Here is a 14,878-nt window from a genome sequence, read left to right as displayed (position 1 = left end):
AAGCATCGCTTTCACACCTAAGAGCGTCGGACATAACCAAACGCCACTTGATCCCACCATTGGTGTCATTCTAGCACCAGTCCCAGAGCCTATCTGTACGAGTCCATTGTGTAGAGAATTACAATGGAAGTCAGAATTCTTTCTCCAAACAGATTATGTCGACAGACCGGACGACAGGCCAAACTAAGCGGCTCCATGAGCGGTCTTTATGACGTCGACCCTTTGTTTTATAATCCTTTACTTAATCCGGGCCAACCGTTCTCGGTTCATCCTGGTCGCATCATCAACAGCGTCGCTCTGCCGAGATGGTTAGTATTAGATGTCAGAGTCAGCCATAGAGCAGTGTCACTTGCCTTGTTCATAATCCTGTCGATCTGCTTGTTCTGAGCGTCCACCTCCTTACCAATGGCTCTCCCGACCATGTTCATCATGGAGACCTGACCAGACAGCTCGTCGAGACCGTCGTCAATCTGATCCTCAAGCTCATCGGCGCCTTCTTCATCATCTAGGTTGAACTTGCCATAATCCTTCTTGCGAGGCTGCTGTCGTTGCGAAGCGCCCTGCTCCATACCCTTGAAGTTGGATTCCATGCGCTGAGTGGCATTAAAGCCGTCACGGCGGGTAGCTTCTCGTGCATCCCTCTCGTTTCGGTGGCGACTCATGACCTCCTCGTCAGCCTTGAGTTGGCGCGATTTAGAAGTAAAGGGGTTGCCAACATGAACGGCAAACATGCTCCTGTTGAGTGTCTTCAGCTCAGAGGCTCTATCCTGAGCAATTTTGTTCTGGTTGGCGGCCAAATCCAGATGCTTCTCTGTGTTGTTCAACCGTTCGCCCTGGGCACCGAGCCGGGCAAGAGTGGCACGTCCCACTTCATTGGCCTGCCTGGCCATCTGGACCGAGCGGTTGACAGAAGACGCACTCTCTTGCTGAATCTGTCGTTTCTCTGATAGGATGGCCTGGTAGTCGGCCTCCTCCTGCTCCTCAGCAGTCAGCTCTCGGGATTCACCGTATCCACCGTATGAACCTCCATCCCCCCCCGGCTGCTGACCATAGGCGCCACCAGGAGGGGCCGATGGCGGTTGCTTCTGGGCTTGTCTCTCTGTGGCGCCAGCAAAGAGGGCATCCCGGTTGTCATCGGGCTCGTCTCGACCAAATCCACCATAACCACCAGGGCCTCTGGCCCCGCCGGCCGGGGGGTTTTGTCGATCCTGGCTTCCGGCGTTGTCATATCGATTGCCACCGTAACCACCGCCGGATCCGTATCTGTCGGCACCGTATCCGCTGGGGGGTTGGGAGTTGTGGCCACCAGGGGGTGCACCGTATGCGTTGGATTGCTGAGGGGGAGGACCGCCACCGGGGGGGCCACCAAGACCGGCTCGAGCCTGTTGGTAGGGCGTCACGTTGGCGTACTTTGCTTCGTCGGCATAGGGATCATTACCACCTGACTTGGCGTAGGGGTTGCTGGCGGCAGGGGATTGAGAGGACTTCTTGCGGCTGAAGAGGGCATTGCGATTCGCATCGTCGCCGTCGTCGCCCTTCTTTCCAAAGCCGAACTTCTTCATGGCAGCGCGGGCGGCGGTGGATGTCGGTGGATGTCGGCTGTGTGGTTGAATTCGAGGGGATTAAGCAGCCCGGAGCGCGAAATAATACGATCGGTCGGTTTGGAGGAGGAGAAGAAAGTAGCTGGAAGCCGGGTCGGTGGCAAGTCAGCGAGTCTTATGATGCGGTGTCCGACGGCTGGGAGACGGGGGATTGGAGAGTAGTGCACCCCTGCGGGCGGTGACCTTTGGACTTTGGAGGGCCGGCGGTGGGAGGATTGTTTCGGGAATGGGGGGTGAATCAGGCGTCCGTCAGGTGTGTCAAGCCTAAAGTGAGGGACGGAGGAGGCCACGGCTGGCCATAGTGGCATTGGCTACAGGCGCCCAACAAGTGCCCAAAAGCCACTGGGGCTCGCTGGGGCACAATCGCTGGGGCCAATCGCTACGGGCGTTTATTAGAACGGGCTAGGAATGGATTGCAATGCTGCGGCCTACCCCGGCCCCTCCTGGACCCCTCTATCGGACCCCTCCATTGGGCTTCGCTTCCTTGAGGCAAAGCGAACCCCAGCAAGGACCGAGCTGAGGCGTCTTCGGGGTGTTCCCACGCATACTGAGCTTCAGGCTTTCCAGGGGGCAGTGAATCTGCTCCCGAGCCAGCAATGTGACTGAATCCGATGGATGTGTGGCTTAGCCTGTTGCTTCGTCAGTCGGTGGCGGCGCCTACGTACTTGCTAAGGTCGTCAGCGTCGGGCTGAGAGGAGCTAAGCAGTCAGCTTTGCACTCAATCCCACTCACAGTTCCATGCTGTCAGCTGGGGGAGGGTAGGACTTTGTCCTTGCCAGCCTCACCTGGATTGACATGGGTCGCTATGGGCAGGTATCTCGGAAGGGGACGGCGACCAGGCAGCCGCATTTCTCCTCCCTGGTGTCGAAATTGCCAAGAGCCTGCGAGCTGGGCCCAATTCTCAGAAGTTAAGAATGAACTATCATCATGGGGCTGCTGGCTTTGACCAGAATTCCTCACAAGGCACTTTCATCAAAGTCTCTCTTGGTCGTGATTCACACCCGCTATCAGGATCGATAACTAGGGCACAATGGAAGAAAACACACTCCCTGCCATGGTTCATCCCATGTATTTTCTGGCCATGGTCAATATTCATCTCGGTTGAGCATCACGAGGAAGCCCCCGGCATGGGACTGAGACCCTGACGTCGCCATGCGCTGTCAGTGTGATCATCTTATTGATCTTTAGTTTCGACGACTCATCCGCTCGAACGACGTTTAGATCCAACTCAGCTAGTTGATATCAGGTTGGGTGATCCGGGACAGCATCAATTGATCACGAAGTCCAGCATCGTTAGTCACCCATGGACCGATGTCATGTTGATGACTGCTGTCCGGGGAATGATCAGTGGATTTTGGGGGAGTGGAGAAGCCTGAGCAGGTGGATAGTCCACTGAAGACTCCTGCGCACCAGCTAGAACCTAGGCACGGCTTTCGCATGCGCCTCGCCGACCCGTTGACCACTGAGGCGACCACTAACTTCCCAGGTTCTCACAGCGGCTACTTGATTGGCCCCTTGGCCGATGCGTCACTCCTGACTCGTCACGGCTCGCTCTCCATCCCCGTCTCGGCCGGTGGGCAGCCTCATTCGACCAACTATCCATCAACAATACTTAAGCCCGCAAACACCTCGCGCCGTTTTAACACGCCCTCCTTCGACCCCGGAGACTCCAAATCCGTGTCGGTCCAATTCAGCATCTCCTAAACCTGATTAAGCTACCGCCGTCGTCATGTCTTCGCTCTTCTGAGCTGACCATCTGGTTGTGTCACCCTCTCGTGATCCACTCATCACCATCATCCATACCCTACACAAACGACTTATCAAGATGATACTCCGGATAAATTGCTCTTGCTTCTTCTTTGGGAATACATATATCGGTTCACGGTTTACATTACAGCGGCGCCCCTCATTGTACTCAATATCCTGAGCTTGCGTCTGATCTGAAATACACCGCGGTTTCTAATTTCAACTTTCACTTATCGCCGCGCCTACAACATGGCTTCAGTTTTCACCTATGACCCTAACCCTCCAAGGGTCTCATCCCCGTGGATCCCCCCAAGTGACCTGCGTAAGCAAGACGCCGAGGGTGGCCGAGGCCCCCCAATCCCTGGAACAACCCAAGTCCAGCCTGGCTTGCTCTCCGAGTATGGCGTCACTAAATTGGAGGCAGAGCCACAGAGTGGTCCAACCGAATACAAGCTCCACCTACTTCTAAGACAACGGAGAGTGTTCAAGGAGATGAGCACAGCAAAGCCAGGATCGCCAGCTTCTCGGTCCCAGGGAGGTGGTTCTTCTAAGCCCCCGACTCCCAGCCTAGTCTCCTCCAACCAGCCACGCCAGGAAAGACTCCAGCATCTGACTACCCAACTTCTATGGAGATTGCAACAGTCTTCCCCTTATCATGCTTCTAGTTCCAAGGAGCTGGCCCTTCCGAGGCTACCCGACGACGCCGTGGATCTTACCGTCCCAGTCAAGCTCGGCAAGCTCGTTCCTGGTCTTGAGGAGTCGCGAGGTGCTTTGTATGAGATTGGTGTTTCCGATGATGGAACTCTCATTGGTCTTACCAAAGACGAAATGGACGAGAGTATCGCTACACTCAGGGTCATGGCTGCCAGCCTGGGTTGTTCTGTCGAAGTTCTGCGCATGGTCATCGTCGGAGACTGCGAGTGGGTTGAATCGGCAGAATTGATCGACAACCCTGTTACAGCACCAGCTCAAGTCACTCGCAGCGGTAAGTTATGGGTTGCAGAAGCCCTCGTCATGCCCAATCTCGGCTTTGGGGATGACACTGAGGAAAGCTCCTCTCTGACGGCTCTCAAGCCAGGCCAGGCATCCGTGGAGAGCGTTGCTGTTCCCAGCCGCGGGAGCTCTACAACGCCACAGTTGAGAGTCACTTTCACTGGCCCTACGACCTCCGGAAAATCTAGCCTACTTGGTACGCTTTCAACGGGAACCCTGGACAACGGTCGTGGAAAGAGTCGTCTTAGCTTGTTGAAGCACCGACACGAAGTCGTCTCCGGAATCACCAGCTCCATAGCCCAGGAACTTATCGGATACAAGGATCGGGCCATCTTGAACTATTCTCACGGAAACATTGAATCATGGGTGGATATCCACAACTGCTCCGAGGACGGCCGCCTGGTCTTCGTTTCTGATTCGGCAGGACATCCTAGATATCGGCGTACAGTGCTCCGCGGTTTGATGAATTGGGAGCCTCACTGGATCATACTGTGCATCGCTGCGGATGATGCGGATTCGCCCTCCAGTGATTATGGCACAACATCGTCAGCACAGGATGTGCTCGGCGTCGCTGCAGCGGGGGTGGATCTCGTCAAGGCTCATCTGACGTTGTCACTTAAGATGGAGGTTCCTATGGCCATTGTCATCACAAAACTGGACCTAGCCTCCAAGATAAGTCTTCAGAGAACCATGATCAAGGTTTTAACTGCCATCAAGGACGTTGGGCGAGTGCCCAAGATTCTCCAGCCCGACCAGAGACAGCATGAGGAACTCAAGGAGGTGCCCATGGAGGACCATGTCAAAGTCCAGGAGCTCCTGAAAGGCATCTCTCAAAGCGGCAAATTGACTCAACTTGTTCCGATTGTGCTAACAAGCGCCGTCAAGGGCAGTGGAGTTGGTCTGATGCATGCCCTCTTGGAAAACTTACCATTGCCTCCTGCGCCCACATCTCGCGATTTCGTGGGCATGGCCTTGAATCCAGAACAACCAAAGTGTCTCTTTCACATCGACGATACGTTCAACTTGCCGGCTTCCTACAGCGCATTGGCTGGAAACTCAAGAAAAAATGCAGATCAAGGTATTGTGGTTTCTGGGCACCTCCGCTTTGGACGTTTCTCTGTTGGCGATAAGATCGTGATTGGACCATTCCCATCCGAAGACGATGATCCGCGGGGCTCAACGCCAGAGGACCGGCCGTCTCCCGGCAGCTATGGACTCTCAATATCCCATCCGTCCTCCGCGGAGCTGGCCCGAATAGCAATGAAGAACGCAGTATCTGCGTCGACGATTGCGGGAGAGTGGCACGACGCGCAGATTGTCAGCATTCGCAACCTCCGGCTCCCTGTGCTAGCCCTTGAAGCCGGACAAGCTGGTTCAATCGGCCTCGTACTTCAATCTTGTTCAGTCGATCAACAAAACGGCACCTCTGGATTCGCACAGCCCTCGGAGGATATTCCCCGCATACGTCGAGGCATGATCCTGGCTATTCCCTCGAAACACATGGCAGACACTGGGCTGAAGCTGCAGGCAGCCAGCGGATTCACTGCAATATTCAATGACCCCGACACTGAGACCCTTGCTATTGGCTCTTTTGTTAACATCTACATTGCCAGTATCAGGACTGTGGCTCGAATCCGTCGTGTCTCTCGGCAAGATCAGGGCTGGGAAGCTGGTGCGGTGGCGACTGACGAAATCGATGATATATTCAATCTCAATGATCCTGCAGTCGAGACTGTGACGGAAATAGGACGAAAGAAAAGCGGAACTGAAGTTTCTTTAGAGTTGCTACATCATCGAGAGTGGATTGAGTTGGGTTCACGGGTGATACTGTTGGAAGGCGGAAGTCAGGATAGATCTGGCTTGGAAGGATTTGTGGGCAAGGTGGTTGAGATTGTTGATTAAAGCTTGTGAGCGTTGTCTGTTTGCGACTTGTGTATTTTTCCAGCGCATGTGTTTTGTTCTACCTGGTTTCAATACAAGCATGGCTTAATATACCAAACCCTACCCCGAGACAACAGTTGCCCAAGTAATGTTTCCCATAACTCCGTTGACGCCATGTATATGCTCAAAAACTCATGGTGCTAGAAGACCCTTACGCCCTTACCAGGCCGTAAAATAAAGTCCACGTCAGGATGAAGCCGGAGATGCCACTGAACGCGCCGCTGAGCCAGAAGTCGAAGATACCGCGGTAGAAGCGGGTGGGGTCGAGAGGCGGGCGACCTTCAGACAGTGACTCGGGAGCGACCTTGAAGACGTAGAATAGGAGAGTGGTGATGAAGGAGAAGACGAAGTAGACGAGGAAGCCGCTGTAAGACTCGAGGCCGAGGACGCCTACGCTGACGCCGAAGAGGGAAGCCGTTAGGCTTTGGAGGTTTGATAGTGCCTATGAAGAGAAGGAGATATGTTAGAGAGGTATTCGTTCTGGGGGCTGGGCGCGGCGTGCGATGGAAGCTGGCGACTGACCTTGGTGTTGTGCATCACCGACTCCTGGACGATGGGGTGGATCTGGAATTCACGTTCGGAAGACATTGTCGCGAATGGGGGCGAGAGTTTGCGCGAACGGGAGAAGGGCTGTAGGGGCTTTTGGGAAGCGTTGCGGTTGCGGGAGTCGTGAGATATTCGGTCGTTCGGCAAAAGCTCAATGTTGGCAGATGGTCATCTCGAGGTTGCGGGCGAAGTTGGCGCGATAGCTCTGGATGGAAGACGACAGCGTGTCGGCCCGACCGTTTCCGGCCAAGGTACAGGGTAGGCAGAGTGGTGAAGCTAAGGTGGTTCCGGGCACCCCGGCTTTCTCAGCGGTACGTACCGAGGGACCCCTCCAGTCAATTGAATTGAACTTTGACTCCCGCAATAAGGCGGCGGGGTAGTTGACTTTCGACTATTCAGCAACACTACAGTTAACGACAATGGAGCACAATTTTGAACCTCTCAAGAACGACCTGTTGCTGCGGGCGGCATGGGGTGGGTTTTCTCCGCGCCTGTGAAGATGTGCTGGGTGGCAGCAAGAACAAGCAAAAAGAGCTATACTGAGATTTGTTGTGTCGCGGATAGGTCAGAAAGTTGAGCGTCCTCCCATGTGGGTGATGCGACAGGGTAAGAAGATGGAATCCAACAGGCAGAGGAGACTGGATACATGGAACTGACGTCTTTTGAACAGCCGGACGATACCTCCCCGAGTACCATGAGGCCAAGGGCAAGCGCGACTTCTTCGAGTGCTGCCGCGACCCCGAGGTCGCCTCGACGATCACCTTGCAGCCCGTCGAGCGATACACCGGACTCCTCGATGCCGCCATCATCTTTTCCGACATCCTCGTCATCCCGCAGGCCATGGGCATGGTCGTCGAGATGGTGGACAAGAAGGGCCCGCACTTCCCGAGCCCGCTCAAGACACCCGACGACGGGCAATACGGTCAGGTGCTCGCGCGTGACGTCGACGTCGCCGCTGAACTGGGCTATGTCTACGACGCCATTACCCTGACGCGCAAGAAGCTTGCTGGCCAGGTCCCCCTGATTGGCTTCTGTGGCGCGCCCTGGACTCTCTTCTGTTACATGGTCGAGGGCGGCGGCACTAAGCTGTTTGCGCAAGTCAAGACTTGGATCTACAAGTATCCCGAGGAGTCCAAGAAGTTGCTGAGCAAGATTGCCGACATCTGCGTGGACCACTTGGCGCTGCAGGTCAAGGCCGGAGCACAGGTAGGCGGGGCCCCAGAAGAGACAGGTAGAAGGACGGACTGATGGCTGACTATAACTGGGAATAGCTGGTGATGGTCTTTGATTCCTGGGCCGGGGAGCTGGGCCCCTCGTCGTACCGTCAATTCTCGGAGCCTTACCTGGCGCATATTGCCGACAAGCTGCCCGCTAAGTTGCAGAGCCTCGGCTTGGAGCGTGTGCCCATGACCGTGTTCCCCAAGGGTGCCTGGTATGCGCTCGACTCTGCTTGCAACCTGGGCTACAACGTGGTGGGGTTGGACTGGCTGCATGATGCCAAGGACGCCGTCAAGATCCGAGGCGACCGCAATATTGTGCTCCAGGGTAACGCCGACCCCGGCGTTTTGTACGGCACCAAGGAGGGCATCACGGCTGCGGTGCAGGAGATGGTTGATGGATTCTGGGTGGGCAACAAGGGATGGATCGCCAATCTTGGCCATGGTATGTTGCTGCTTGGTAGTTGTCGAATGTTTGCACGCTGACCAAGTTATCTAGGAATCACCCCTGGTGTTCATCCAGACAACCTCAAGCACTTTTTCGAGGAGGTCCACCGGCTGACGAAGAACTAAGCGGGTCATGCATGAGCAATTGAGAGCAGGGGAGGAAAGAAGGTAGGAAGAGGCTCTGCTATCAGACGATGGAGTGACGTCCTGTCGCCTTATCTGATATACTGCTATGTTGGGTTGGGAACCAATCACACATCACCGGGCAAGATAAACAAAAGAGGGGTTCAAGAATATATAAATGCCGTCGTGTAATAGTATAGAAATCATGATCCATGATACAATCCATCTCAATCCTTTGCATGCTGGTATCTCTTTTCCTCCCTTGACCCGTAAAGAGGCCGATCCATTTGCCCAGAGGCGCCACAACACCAGAAAACACCGAGCTTGGCACACAACCAAAATTAAAGACTCGCCACGCCAAAAAAAATCAATTGCCAGGGTGACGAGGAACTATGCCTTCTTGCCAAAGAACCAGTGCTTGCCCTTGGCAACGACGGACTCGGGGCTGTCGTCGACAGCATGGTCGTTGCTGGCCTTGCGGGCGAGCTCAGCCTCCTCGCCCTTGAAGACGTTGCCGGCACCACCTCGCCCGGCGTGCTGAGCGCTGGAGCTGGCACGTCGAGGGACACTGAAAAGAGAGAGTCAGCACGAAGGAAAAAAAAGGGAATGACTCGAACAACTCAAGTGAGGAATCGGGTTGAGGGGGGGAACTCACGCTTCGACATCCTGGCGCAGACGGGTCTCGCGGGGGTCCATGTTCTTGGCCATGTTGCCAGTGCCACCGCGGCCGGTGGTGACGACGGAGCTCTTCAGAGTGGGAGTCAGGAGGTCCTGAGGGTCGGTCTTGGGGGTGTGGGCAACATCAGCCATGTTGCCGGCGCCGCCGCGTCCGTGAGAGGCCAGCATTTTGAGAGAAGAAGTTGTGGTGAAGGTGGTGAGAGAGATGAGGTGTGAGGAGTGAGTCCTGGAGAAAGAGGGGGAGGAGAAGCGGGTGGTTGGCTGTTGGTCTCGTTTGTTGAATGACAAGGCGAGGAATCAAGTCAGGACACTGGCTCAGAGTCGCAATGGGACGATGCTTGAAGCGTGCGTGTGTGGTTGGAGGGTTGGAAAGGTGAGGATGGAGGGGGAAATCACGTCAACACCGGCTGGTGACTCTGGATTATTTATCCCAACGCCAAGGGGGGGCGGCGCCAGGCTGATGATGTCGGCTTTTTTTTCTTCACTCTTCTCTTGGGATTTTCCAAGCGTCCCATGATCACGCAGACGCAGACGCACACACACTCACACGCGCACATCCACCGCCCAAAGCCGAACCGGGGCACCGACGGGGGCACGGAAGGGAGCTACGACGACGCCCCCTGGGATGGTCTTGGGCGAGACAGCTTCGCGAGAGGCGGGGACTTGGCGGAAAAGGGCGTGTGGCCAACAGTTTTTTTCTTTCTCCTCGGTCTCTGTCGCCCTTCCCCGCCTCACGAGAGGCGACGAGACCGCTTCCAGTAGGGTTGCCAAGGGCTGGGTTTGTGCTACGGGTGATCGGGGTCGGCGTGTCCAGGCCCTCGCTCCAGGCTGTCGAGCGTCGAGCGTCGAGCCGACAGAGGTTGCGGACAGGGCATTAGGCAGGGCTGTAGCGAGCTTGCCGTTCGTTGGCTTGTTGTTAGGCGGATGGATGCGGACCAGAGGCCTTGCAACGTGCAGCGTGCGCCCCAGGCCGGCCCATGGCAGAACCATCCATCACGGGCTAAGCTAAGCTGAGCCGTCGTCGGCCACTCCTTGACTAACAAAAACGTAATGGATTCGCCCCATCGTGGGTTGTCCTCGTGGTCCGCCAGATTTTGGTTAGCTCCTTGGTTTTGGTACGTACCTGTCATGCCAGCTGTGTCCAATCAGAGGGCCGCTGTGGCTAGCCTTTTAAGGTTTTTGGGTTTCGGGGGTTAAAACTTGGCCCGCGTTGACTTTGGATGCCTTCCAGAATGTGCTGCATTTGCCCGCGTCCAGAGGGCGGGACATGATTATCACAAGCATAATGCTATGTTTGCTAGATCACACGCATATCCCTTTGAGTGCGGTAAGGCAACACTTAGGTCACGGGACCCACCACACCCCTGCCACAGCCGAGGTACCTAGAGTGACCTAAAGCACCGCTAGAATCAACCCCGCCCAATTCACCGTACAACTCATTCTGTGTGCACTTATGGATTCCCAACAGCTCTCCAGCCAGGCAGTCAATGCGTATGATGACAATAGCTTCATTGGCACTGATAACAGCCGTCGCGAGCAGCCGACTGATAACACCTGCCGGCCGATATATGATCCGGTTCCGGATCGCGGTTACAACTTCGATCCGATGGTCATTCCAAGCCGGGTCCCTGAGATAACAACCCTACCCCCGGAGCTGCTGTTACTATTCCAGCAATTCCTGCCTGTTTCCCTAGTAGAAGGCTGGGCCCAATACACCAACAGCTGGGTCAGTCACCGGCTTGAGCAGCATGAAGATGGCAGCTGTAGATTGAAGCCGCGGTCTTGGCTGCTGGATTGGAAGCCGACCTCTGTTGCCGAAATCTACATATGGCTTGCGATCTTGATATATATGAGAATACATATCGAGCCGCAGATCAAGCTGTATTGGAAGACTTCTGGATCTAAGGATCTACGCCCTATTCATCCAGTAATTAAATGGATGCCTTATGACCAATTCCAGCTGCTATCTTGATATCTTTAGATCTTTAACTTTACAACCATCGATAAGGATCCTAACATAAGCTTCTACGGCCGCACCTTTATCCGGATTAAGGCTTGGTCTGACTATATACAATATACGTCTACGTTATTCTATATTCCGGGCACATCTATTGCTGTAGATGAGTGTATGGTCCGCTTTCTCGGACGATCTATTGAGATAACAACAGTCCCTAATAAACCTATCCCCACAGGCTTTAAAGTGTGGGCTGTAGCCAAACAAGGCTATTTCCTGCGGTGGATTTGGCACCGGCCCGGCCGGAAATACGGGCCTGTTGGTATCCGGCTGAGCTACCGGCGCCTGCCGTCACAGCTGCGGCGGACCCGGCAGCAGCGACAAGAGAGGAAGACAATCCATCTAAACCCAACCCAAGCTGTAGTTGTTGCCCTAGTAAATCTGCTGCCGGAAGCCAGATACCATGTATTTCTCGATAACCTATTCTCTTCCTGTAACCTCTTTCGCCGGCTCCGGCAATGCGGCCACGGCGCCACAGGCACAGCCTGCAGGAACTGTGGCATCTACAAGCCTCTTGTCAAGCTCAAAGCTGCAGATAACACAGCTGCCGGCAGCCTTCAATTCAATGATATCAAAGCTATCCCGACAGCAGATAACCAAGTCAGTCAGAGAGACAGGATTGTATTGATTTTCCCTACTAATTTGTCTTCAGCTAGGTCAATCAGATCGCATGGAAAGATAACGCCCTCGTGCTATTCCTGTCCACTGTGTTCAAGGGCACTGAGAGACTCGAACGCATAAGGAAGAGACCGACAACAGACCAAATGCAAGCACGGCCAATACAGCGATTTTTTGGTGACGAGGCTGTCAAGCTGATTTCTATCCCATCCATCGCTGCTGTTTACAATGACGAGATGGGTGCTGTAGATCGCGGTGACCAAATGCGGTCATATTGGAGCCCTACCCGGCGTGCCCGTAGGGGCGGCTGGAGGGCTCTAGCTTGGGACTTCCTGCTAGAAATAGCCCTTATTAACAGCTATATTTTACAGCAGCGAGGGCAGCCACAGTGGAAGCCGGAGATATCACAGGGCAATTGGCGCCAACGTATTGTTAATGACCTTATCGCAAAGTATCAGTCTGACAGTCAGGCCCGACAGAGATTTCGGACTGGAGACGAATTTACGCCTGTTATACAGCACAATTGGGTCCGGAATAAGAATCCCTCGGCATGTCAAGCTTGTAAAGGAATACGGCTTGGAGAGGGTCGGCCGCAGCCGTTACGGGCAGTCAACGGCAACAGAGGTCAGAGACTAAAGAAATCGCGATATCGCTGTCAGCAGTGTAATGTAGCGTTATGTAGAGGGGGGAATTGCTGGGACTTCTATCACCATATAAAATAGGTGGGGATCTATGTACCTTTAATTTGCTATACTCTGGTTGGCTGGACCCCCCTGCTAGTGACCTAAGTGTTGCCTTACCGCACTCAAAGGGATAGGGTCGTGTCTGAGTAGTTCAGGACGTCGCCCCTTCCATCAAATTGGTTCGCTAGAGCTACCGAGCTCAAGGGGGGTAACCTGGCGCCGCGGACCTGCACCCGGACCGGGATTGAGGCTGGTGACTGTTATTAGGGGCCTTCTACTACGTACCTAGGTAGTATGCTTCTGCAAACGGGGCGTGCGCCTCTAAGAATACATACATCCAGCTGTGAGCCTCATCCTCGCCGTCACTGTCGCCGGTCTCCGACAGCTGCCACCAACTATGACTTCATTCTCCCCCCGTTATCCCTCCTCGGGCACCAACTGTCCATGCTCCGTCGTTGAGGACCAGGACCCTAGCCGAGAACCGGTATTTTTAGCCTCAGGTACGGAGGGCCCTTTCAAAAGTCTCGTCCAAGCGCTAGCAACACTACATCCCTGTACCCTGTCAGTTACCTGAGATACATAGAGGTTGTAACAGCATCCCCAAGCTATCCCCTATACATTCTATAGCTTCAGTGGCATTAGGGGCTGGTAGCCAGGATCTAGTGGATGATGGTGTGCTGTAATCTGCTACCTTTTAGGGCTTATGAGAAGTAGGAAGTACTTAGTGTACTTAGCCTAATTATAATTGGCTGATTAGGAATCGTTGCTTTTTCTTAGGACAAGACTTTTGAAAGGGCCCTCCGTACAAGACTAGGGTTTATGCGCTCGGAAATGCTAAGCACAAATCAATCTTGTGTTATTGTCCCTTTGTACTTTTGTAGGTACCAACACTAAACAATGTGAATAATCTTTCATCCCCTGTAGCCTAGAACATGAGGGAATAAAAATCTCGAATTGCGATGCCATAAAAACCGGGGGCGGGACACCGTCTTGAATAGGACATGTGGACTGCGGTGAAGGCAGCATTCGTCATAGGCCTTGCAATAAAAATTCCCTTCACCGCAGCGTGACAATGACGTTGCCAGAGCTATGACTCTCCGCCCACATCCCCTGCTCTCCTGAGCGCAAACTGAGCACCACCTTCAATATTCTTGTCCTGCTCTTCTTCAACCCACTTTGATTTCTCCTTCTTTTTGTCGTTCGCTTCTTATTGCCATACACACTCTCCTCGCCATTGCTCCTGGCCAGCTTCATTTTCACTGCGGCAGCTAATTGAATATCGCACTGGGCTGTGTACTCGTGCCTTTCTCAGCCTCAACCGTCCACGAAGCCTCGCCTTCATCGGAAGCAGGGCGGCCTTTGCCCTTTTGCATTTCGGTTCTCGTTCCTCGGTTCTCGCTCCCACCTGGATCATCTGTCCATCTCAAACATGTCATCGATGGCCGTCTACATTCCCCCCTCTGTTGCTGAGGGGAGGACAATGGGCGCTTATTACTTCCTTCAACGACATAACTCCCAGTCACTTCCTGATCCAGTCGGTCTTCTGGCCACAGAGTTGGCAAGCAAGTCGTTCGAGGTCCTGCTCAGATCCCAAGATACTTCCCCCTCTTGCTTATTATATCGCCTAATAGCACTGGCTTCAGCCAATCTTCTGGTGCTGTTTATACAGCTTAGGCTAAGTCATCCTGCAAAGTCATGTCCAAAGCCATGCCATGCTCGTAAGTCCGGGTGCTGTCCCTGCTCTTGTTCCATGCTGGTTCCCTTTCGGATTCCCTCCCCGGAGTCGCGACGCCATCTGCGTCCATGTTCATCTGCACCCCGCATTATCGCATCCTCACCCCCCCAGAGCCCCTGGCCAGATCGCAACCGTGCGGAGCAGCACATCCTCCACCACAGCCTCCACTTCTGCCTCCACCCTTGCCGCCGACTTCACCAGGGTCCCCATCCATCGTCGCCGCTACCTGCAACTCAATACTGCTGTTGTTCTTCCTAACATCCCCGCCCCCGCTACAACTTTCCCCGCATCCAACACCTCAAGGTCGTCAATCAGCCAAGCGAGACACAACTCCATCCAACCATTCTAGCTCCATCAAGGTATGGCGATTAGAAGGGCAATACTGGTGCCATGGCCCTTTTGATATTCATGATTCCAACGGGGGCTAGGTATGGTAAAGAGCAATAACGGAAACGAGGGTAGCGGTGAACCAGCGACAACCCGAGTTCCGGGAAATCAACAAGTCTCTTTGGCAAACCAACCGAAGGTGTTACTCT

General features: G+C 54.3%; 6 protein-coding genes across 6 annotated transcripts; 3 read left to right on the top strand and 3 right to left on the bottom strand.

Annotated features, from left to right (window-relative positions):
- Nucleotides 1-55: 55 nt before the first annotated feature.
- BGZ61DRAFT_77967 (uncharacterized protein) lies at nt 56-1,700 on the bottom strand. Its single transcript, XM_046257085.1, has 2 exons — nt 354-1,700; nt 56-297 (listed from the first exon to the last, which is right to left on the bottom strand). Exons 1-2 carry the CDS (start codon nt 1,560-1,562, stop codon nt 238-240), a joined length of 1,269 nt encoding a protein of 422 aa, XP_046110176.1. The 5' UTR covers nt 1,563-1,700; the 3' UTR covers nt 56-237.
- Nucleotides 1,701-3,596: 1,896 nt separating this feature from the next.
- BGZ61DRAFT_341160 (uncharacterized protein) lies at nt 3,597-6,242 on the top strand (the record flags this gene model as incomplete). The annotated part of the gene is made up of 1 exon (XM_046239380.1): nt 3,597-6,242. One exon carries the CDS (start codon nt 3,597-3,599, stop codon nt 6,240-6,242), a length of 2,646 nt encoding a protein of 881 aa, XP_046110175.1.
- A 190-nt stretch (nt 6,243-6,432) lies between these two features.
- On the bottom strand, nt 6,433-6,869 carry BGZ61DRAFT_526479 (Rab5-interacting protein-domain-containing protein; the record flags this gene model as incomplete). The annotated part of the gene is made up of 2 exons (XM_046252962.1): nt 6,433-6,723; nt 6,804-6,869. 2 exons carry the CDS (start codon nt 6,867-6,869, stop codon nt 6,433-6,435), a joined length of 357 nt encoding a protein of 118 aa, XP_046110174.1.
- Nucleotides 6,870-7,155: 286 nt separating this feature from the next.
- BGZ61DRAFT_440141 (Uroporphyrinogen decarboxylase) lies at nt 7,156-8,815 on the top strand. Its single transcript, XM_046244448.1, has 5 exons — nt 7,156-7,301; nt 7,392-7,433; nt 7,498-8,033; nt 8,099-8,489; nt 8,544-8,815. Exons 1-5 carry the CDS (start codon nt 7,247-7,249, stop codon nt 8,615-8,617), a joined length of 1,098 nt encoding a protein of 365 aa, XP_046110173.1. The 5' UTR covers nt 7,156-7,246; the 3' UTR covers nt 8,618-8,815.
- Nucleotides 8,816-9,004: 189 nt separating this feature from the next.
- BGZ61DRAFT_526477 (uncharacterized protein) lies at nt 9,005-9,460 on the bottom strand (the record flags this gene model as incomplete). Its single annotated transcript, XM_046252961.1, has 2 exons — nt 9,005-9,182; nt 9,270-9,460. The coding sequence occupies 2 exons, from the start codon at nt 9,458-9,460 to the stop codon at nt 9,005-9,007; spliced, it is 369 nt and encodes a 122-aa protein (XP_046110172.1).
- Nucleotides 9,461-13,834: 4,374 nt separating this feature from the next.
- BGZ61DRAFT_77890 (uncharacterized protein) lies at nt 13,835-14,878 on the top strand. The gene has a single exon (XM_046257084.1). The coding sequence runs from the start codon at nt 14,037-14,039 to the stop codon at nt 14,598-14,600; it is 564 nt and encodes a 187-aa protein (XP_046110171.1). The 5' UTR covers nt 13,835-14,036; the 3' UTR covers nt 14,601-14,878.

Source organism: Ilyonectria robusta (assembly GCF_021365365.1).
Source record: "Ilyonectria robusta strain PMI_751 chromosome Unknown BGZ61scaffold_2, whole genome shotgun sequence".
In the NCBI taxonomy this organism is placed as follows: domain Eukaryota; kingdom Fungi; phylum Ascomycota; class Sordariomycetes; order Hypocreales; family Nectriaceae; genus Ilyonectria; species Ilyonectria robusta.
The sequence above is the reverse complement of the archived record's forward strand: the minus strand, read 5'-3'. Positions and strand labels throughout refer to the sequence as shown.

Coding starts and splice junctions, on each gene's coding strand:
- BGZ61DRAFT_77967 (XM_046257085.1), bottom strand. CDS start 1,562: ATGAAGAAGTTCGGCTTTGGAAAGAAGGGCGACGACGGCGACGATGCG. Junction 298..353: donor TCGACAGGATTATGAACAAG/GCAAGTGACACT, acceptor CCATCTCGGCAG/AGCGACGCTGTTGATGATGC.
- BGZ61DRAFT_440141 (XM_046244448.1), top strand. CDS start 7,247: ATGGAGCACAATTTTGAACCTCTCAAGAACGACCTGTTGCTGCGGGCG. Junction 7,434..7,497: donor CATGTGGGTGATGCGACAGG/GTAAGAAGATGG, acceptor TCTTTTGAACAG/CCGGACGATACCTCCCCGAG. Junction 8,490..8,543: donor GATCGCCAATCTTGGCCATG/GTATGTTGCTGC, acceptor CAAGTTATCTAG/GAATCACCCCTGGTGTTCAT.
- BGZ61DRAFT_77890 (XM_046257084.1), top strand. CDS start 14,037: ATGTCATCGATGGCCGTCTACATTCCCCCCTCTGTTGCTGAGGGGAGG.